This window comes from Poromitra crassiceps (genome assembly GCF_964638095.1).
Source record: "Poromitra crassiceps genome assembly, chromosome: 11".
Classification (NCBI taxonomy): Eukaryota; Metazoa; Chordata; class Actinopteri; order Beryciformes; family Melamphaidae; genus Poromitra; species Poromitra crassiceps.
Genome location: NC_139643.1, coordinates 33,084,461 through 33,091,535, shown reverse-complemented (window position 1 = coordinate 33,091,535; position 7,075 = coordinate 33,084,461). Strand labels below are relative to the sequence as shown.

General features: G+C 43.4%; 1 protein-coding gene across 1 annotated transcript; it reads right to left on the bottom strand.

Annotated features, from left to right (window-relative positions):
* Nucleotides 1–2,960: 2,960 nt before the first annotated feature.
* Nucleotides 2,961–5,722, bottom strand: sem1 (SEM1 26S proteasome subunit). The gene is made up of 3 exons (XM_083645737.1): nt 5,585–5,722; nt 5,033–5,126; nt 2,961–3,139 (listed from the first exon to the last, which is right to left on the bottom strand). Exons 1-3 carry the CDS (start codon nt 5,655–5,657, stop codon nt 3,097–3,099), a joined length of 210 nt encoding a protein of 69 aa, XP_083501863.1. The 5' UTR covers nt 5,658–5,722; the 3' UTR covers nt 2,961–3,096.
* Between the last annotated feature and the right edge of the window lie 1,353 nt (nt 5,723–7,075).

The following is a 7,075-nucleotide window of genomic DNA, read 5'->3' as shown; positions in this document are numbered from 1 at the left end:
AGTAGCAGCTGCATGCTCCCTAGCCGGGCGATGACGGCCCCCTGTCTTCTCCCTGGCTCTGTGGTGGAGGGAGAGGAGAGGAACAGGGCCTGGGGTGAGCAGCAGAGAGCCACGAGTGGTCACAGTAACCTCCACTGTCTGTACGAGACGCGGAGGAAAATATAGCTCAGGACGCCGGTGTGCGTCTTCAGTGTCGACACAGCGGGGGGGTTTCTCCTAGCTCGCCCACAGGCTGGCGTGGCGGGCCCTGACAACAATGGCATCTGCTGCCATCATCTCCCAACGTGAGGCGTTATGAAATAGTCCTCGCCGCGTCTCCATTGGCTGGGCTCTTTGCACGGAGGTCATGTGGTCTCGGATCTGCGTGGGCATGGGCAAAAACCATTATCGAATAAGGAAATGCTTTTTTTCGAAGATTCTAGTCCTCGGAAGGGCACATGCATCATGGGTTTACAGAATTGACAGTTAAATTAAGGCTGCGTTGAGCATTTTCTGCATCAGACCGTCCATGGCTTTGAGTGTAATTTGTTGAAAGTATGATGGATGGCATGGATTTCTGTACGAAGACCAAAATTTGCCACCACCGCTAATAGGCTACTACATTTGAAGTTAAAGCCTGCGGACTACTTATCAGATCAGGGAACCACTTGACAAAGACCTTAAAAAACTATCCTTTTAAAACCCTATAACGTCCTTACAAAATTCAAAATGAAACCCTTCGCTGACGTCAAAATGCTCAAAAGAAGCCGAACGGCGCTCAGTTTTCTCTGCATTTATGCTAAGTCGATCAATATCAGCCACGGCGAACCCATGTACATGTCAAGGTGAATCACGTGGGTCACAAAGGAACAACAAAAACGTTTACACAAATTAAAGTGAAGCGGGATAACAGAACGCTGAAAAGCCTGGGGGTCTGCGCCAGGTTGAATATCGGGGGCCGTCATGGCGTCAAACACAAGGGACCAATCTTACGCTCGCAGCACAAACAAAATGGCCACGGGTCCTCCTCTGTTGCGATCACTTACCGATTCTCTCACTCCGATGACTTTCTAACACCCATAGAATAATCATGTGGCCCAGGGCCCTTGGTTTCCAGGGCATAGGCAGGACTCTGTTTCACTTATGTCTGATTCAGATCAGTTGATTGACACGTGCCCGGGCCACTTTTCTTGTTTACTGCTTTCATCAAACGCACTTGGCAGCAAAAGATAATTTCTCTTTACTGACAAACTGTATATCTAATCAGTAGCAGCAGCTGGAACAATGTCATTCAATTACGATACGGGCCGTGTACTCAGGAGAGCTGTTGGGCTGTGATATGCAGCTGATTGTTTGGGATAATAACTAGTAGTAAACAGGGATTTCATTTTTCCCCCCAGAGGAGGACAAGTGTTTGTCTGTCAGAGGGTTGTCAGGGTGCTTTCTGTTGCCAACATTTTAGTTCTTCTAAACAGTCAACCTGAGCAGTGCCTGCTAACGGACTTCCATTTTCATCTTTGCAACCTTCAATTCCAAAATGTGAATGTGAGACACTTTGAAGTGCAGAACGAGTCCCTGCAAATATGAACTAATGCAAAACACAGAGTGGCTCAAGAAATCAGCACCGCAAAGGGAATATTATTATTATAAAAATAAAAAAAAGATAGTACTATGAGGGTCCATCCACAGGCGGATGGACACCGTTTTCAGGATGAAAGGTGCTCTGCCTCGATCGGCCTTACTGGCATCCATTTCACCTCATTAGGACCCTGGACTGAGAGTCGACTAAAGCGCTGAGAGAAATCATTCTGCTGAGGGAGTGTGGCTGGGCTAAATTGGCCTCTGGTTCAGTGCGAGGGCCCCCGCTGTGCCGAGCGGAAGAGCAGGGCCTGGCTGGCAGTAGGGGCAGGCCCAGGCAGGGCAGGCTGGGAGGCCCCATGCTGAGACCCCCTCCCTGCCTCTGACAAACACAGGCAGTGGATAATCTCTCCTTCAGGGACTCAGCTTGGCACTGTGGGGCTGAGAGGGAAGGGGGCTGCTATACAGCAGCGTGCAGAAGAACTGCTTCAGTGTGTGTGTGTGTGTATCACGCTGCACACACACACACTTATTCACATTGTGTGAACTGCCAATGCACACTACTTATATACACAACTCTCCAATCCCTGGTTGTGCACCAACTTTCTCTCTCCCTCTCTCACAAACACACATCTGCTCGACAAAGGCTTTACAAAAAACAATGCTGCCCAAAAGAGTCTGCTACAATATGATCATCTCAGGAGAAAAATAAATCTGTTCAGCACTTGACACTTGAGTAATCTGCAAAAATCCATGCAGTCTAAAATAGATGTGGAGCATGTCGTATGGTAATAAGCCATCCATTAAAAGTAGGTTAAGTGTTGCGTTGGTTAGATCAATAATAGCCCTGGCAAAAACTGTTATTTGAAGACATTATAGCCAAACTCTGACCCAAGGCAACTTCCAAAATATATATTTAGTCTGAAGCATCAAAGAATAATTGCTACTTTCAAGTGATATTCAGAGGGTGCTGTAGCCTGAGAGCAGTCCCAGGACCAGGTGACACTGGGGAACATGGGCTGGTTCTCTGCTAATGACCATTTAAGCATCAGTCAAATTTACCCATCATTAAGGCAAGATTAATTGGGAATCATAAGGTTGACCATGTGTCATTCACTTAGCATTAGTGTTTGCTCAATTTTGCTAATGTGTGCATGGGGATGGATTACCATAAAACCAAATAATTCAATACAGTTTCTCCAAATTAGAGGACTAAGACAATTCTCAAGATCAGGTTATATACAAATTCTCATCAACCCCATCAACTCACAAAAAGACAATGTAAACAATGCAGTGAGTAAACTATAGCATCTTCATGTCCATTAAATGCATTATCTAAACTAATCACAACAGCATTAAGTAAACTGATGTAGATGGATGGTCAATAAAAACACTCAAAGGGACAATTTTCTCCAAACACTTTACTTGTCAATAATTTTTTTTTTTTTACAAAAAAATTAAGCAAATTAACATCATTCAATCTCCAAACAAAAATGTCCATATCCAACATCAATGAATACTGAAGTGCCTCATCAGTTGTTATGACGTCTCCATCTTGTAACCATGCTTTTCCAGCTCCGCTCTGCGGGGAGGAAAGTAAGAAAGAAAATAAAAAAGATCAAGTCAGTAGAGATGATTACAGGTGGGTGCTTCAGGCATAAGTAGCCTCTGCTATTGATTGTGAGAACCATTAGGAGATGGAAGTGAAAAAATATATACATTGCCTAATGCATGCGGCTATAGATTTGATGATTACACATACATGGCAGCTATGCCCTTTTAACAATAATGACATATTCTAGAAAAGACTTAATAGCATGGCTATCATAATTGGTCTCCATAAAACAATGGTATATTACTGTCTGAAGTGTACTTAAATAAAAACAGGCCAGTCACTCGTCTATCAATGATTGATTATTCAATAAGCATGAGTGTAAACAGTGCAAGCCTTCACAACAGAACACAGCCTGGAATAATAATGTTGATGTGTAGCCTAATGCATATCTCTACAAGGCAACACAGTAAAATTGACATACTTTTGGACATTTGGGTATATAGATGTCATCCAGCCTTATTTTTTGGCATTGTCAAGATGTTTATGGCACAATTTCAGATATGCGGGAAGACTGCAGTATAATTCAGCACAATATGGTCAGTCATGAGATGACCCAGAGAATTGCACTGAACCCTGTATTGAAGCAGGAATGTACTATGGCTGCACAATAAATATAAGAAGATGCTACAATATCCAAATGACACGACGCAGCAGATCAGAGGGAAAAATGTCCCAGGTAGCTTCAAAATAAGGCATTTGGCGCTGTGCAGAATCCTAGTCCTACAAATCAATTTGCACATCAGAGAAAAACCTCTATTTCAAACAGACCACATGCAAATCTTTTTTTTTACCATATTTCAAGTGCTTATGTACAAAATACTAATATCACATGCACAAAATAATTCATCATAACAAGTCTACTTGTGTTGACATTTTTTTCTTTATTTACTATAGCAAACCTATGAAGGTAAGACACTTGAAATAAACCTGAGTTCATATTATTGGGATGCCTTGTAAATGGCACCTTCATGAAGGTGTTGAAGTGGTGTAGTGTATAAATAAATATAAATACAGCTGCTCATTTTTATATGGAATATTGTAGTTTCAATATTGCAATAGAAGTGGACTTACTGTTTGTGTTTTTTTTTAACAGTTTGAAATAAATTATTTGTTCTCTCCAAGATACACAGATTTTTAGGCTGGACAGAACTAAAGCAAAATGTGACCACATTCAAGCATTACAGCAAAGGCAAGAGATGTGGAGATTAACCTGTGAGGCTCATTCAATATGAAGCATTACAAATACATTACAAACTCTACTAAGGCAGATATAGTGTACTTGAAATGTACAAGTTTCTATCTAGTCATGCCCTTTATCGCCATGTCATACCAGCTCTCATACAATTTTTATAAATAAGAGACCAAGTCCACCTGTGTTTATATTGTACCGATACTTAACATTAAAGGTCACATCAATATTATTATTAATAATCATTTTTAAGAAAAGCACCTTGTGGTTTTGTGAAACTCTGAAAGTATTAAGACTTAAGAAATGTTAAAAGCAACTAACTTGAATGTAAACAGCTGGTCAATGCATAATCATAGCACTAATGAATGTGGGACAGTGTCACTCACTACAGGACAGGAATATCTGGAACATGTTGCTTACTGGTCTTGACTGTATGCCACAAAATTAATTAAGTAGAGTGAAGAAGAGCATGTCCCATTTTCTGTAGGGGGCTTAAGTTTGCACTGTGATGCTGGCTAATGAGGTGACACTTGAGTTCAATCCACATTATAACAACAATAAACTGAGAGTGCCTGGCATAATAACTTACTGTATTGAATACAATGAGTGACTAGAAAGGAGTGTAGTTAAGAGATCACATCGCCTAATGAATGCTGTCATTCTCTGGTTACCTGAGTTGATTTGAGAAATCATCCTCTACATTGTCATCATCCCAGTTGTCTTCCCACACATGGGCATCCTCATCTTCATCCAGCCCCGTCCAATCTGGGAAATCAAATAACCAAGGTTATACAACGCCACAGATAGCAGAGCATGGTCCCATCCTGCTGATCAGAACGCTATCGGAATCGAAGCAAGCTAAGCACTGTTTACACTGCGGCTTGTTGGCTAACACTAGCCAGTTAGCAAGCTAGCTAACGTCACAGCTAACATTAGCCATTGTGCTAAACAGTCTAACGTTACAGGGTGTAGAAAGCATCAAACAACAATATGAAATTGTCAAAAGCCAGCGAAGAAGAAGAAAATGGCTTCAGTTAACCAACTAGCTAAGGTATTTATTAGCAAGCTCGCTAATGTTGTTAACGTTAGCGTAGCCAGGCTAGCTGAGTCACTGTTGCAGGGATGCAGGGCCCATCTTAACAGGCTAACGTACTAGCATATTGGTTGTCAGTAAGACGAGTGAAAAGAGCGATTTGACAGCCTACAATATGTGTGTTATTTACCCTCGGCTGGGAATTCCTCAAACTCATCGTCCTCCTCTAGTAAGCCCAGGTCCACCGTCTTCTTGTCTGACATATTGCTGGCTGCTGGCTCTTCGCTGTGTTGCTGCTGTGAGCTGGTGAATGGCTTTCAGAGGCAGGACTTGTGGGATATTGAAGCGGCTCAAGGGAGCGGTGAGTGCGCAGGAAAACGCAGACAGCTCTAATAACGTTATTCACTTAGCTCTCCGCTATGCAGCAGTAACAGTTAAAGTATTGTGAGAATAACACTGGTCTCGTCTAATTTAGCGTTAAGTAACGAAATAATGTAATACCCAACCTGGGGGTTGCTGGATTAATCAAAGGCCTCACAAGATCAGTGGTTTTTAAAGTGGGGTACGGGGACCCCCAGGGGTCCTTGAGGTTGTTCAAGGACCCCTGCAAAAATGACAACACTATTTTGGTCATGTGGCTCATAAACTTTCTGTAGCCTAATAAACATCTAAAAGTGTGATGACCCTCCCACTGTCCCGGTCCTGTCCATCGGTCCTGTCTTGCATGAGCCTGGTGTTGGGGTCCTTAGGCCGATTTGGGGTCATCCCTATGTTCCCCGGGTCCTATGTTCCCCGGGTCCTATGTTCCCCGTTTTTCCCAAATGGTGTCCACCCGCTATGCCGACCACCCGCAATGCCGACCTTAGGTTTAGGCGTGGGGGTGGGAGAGGTTAGGTTTTGGGTTAGGGTCTGGGGGAGGTTAGGTTTAGGCATGGGGGGAGGTTAGGTTTGGCCTGGGGGCTGGGAGAGGTTAGTGAAAAACGGGGAATATAGAACCCGGGGAACATAGAACCCGGGGAACATAGACATGATCCCGCTGATTTGGTGTGACACTGCAACTGGGCCTGGTGCACTCAGACCTTCAGACCATTCATAGTCTCTCTCCCTCCTCAGATGCACCTTTGTTGTTGAAGTAGTGAGTGCACTGAGCCCAGGTGCACCCGATCAGCCTAACGAGTAATGACCCCAACATGGCAACACCATAGGCTCCTGCAAGACAGGGCCAGTAGGAGAGTGGGAGGGTCATCACAAAAGCTAAAATCGTATGAAATAGGGACCCTAGGACAAAATCTTATCAAAATGGGGGTCCGTGGTTTAATTTGTGCCAGTTTAGGGGTCCTTGACATGAAAAAGTTTGAGAACCACTGCATGGGTTAGGATACAGACCCCCCTCCCCCCAACATACATACACGCACAGCTTTCTTTTGATTTTGATTTTATTTCTTGGGCATTTCTGTATTTTACCTCCTCAAGGCTCTACAAGTTATTCAAATAACTAAAAAGCAAAACTAAATATGTCCTCTTTTGCTTTGCCAATTGTAATTGAATAATTGTTCCAATCATCTTGTATGCCAAAATGTGTGTGTGCTTGTGTGTGTGTGTGTGTGTGTGTGTGTGTGTGTGTGTGTGTGTGTGTGTGTGTGTGTGTGTGTGGCGTGCGTGCGTGCGTGCGTGCGTGCGT

Coding starts and splice junctions, on each gene's coding strand:
- sem1 (XM_083645737.1), bottom strand. CDS start 5,657: ATGTCAGACAAGAAGACGGTGGACCTGGGCTTACTAGAGGAGGACGAT. Junction 5,127..5,584: donor TGAGGAATTCCCAGCCGAGG/GTAAATAACACA, acceptor TTGATTTCCCAG/ATTGGACGGGGCTGGATGAA. Junction 3,140..5,032: donor GATTTCTCAAATCAACTCAG/GTAACCAGAGAA, acceptor TCCTCCCCGCAG/AGCGGAGCTGGAAAAGCATG.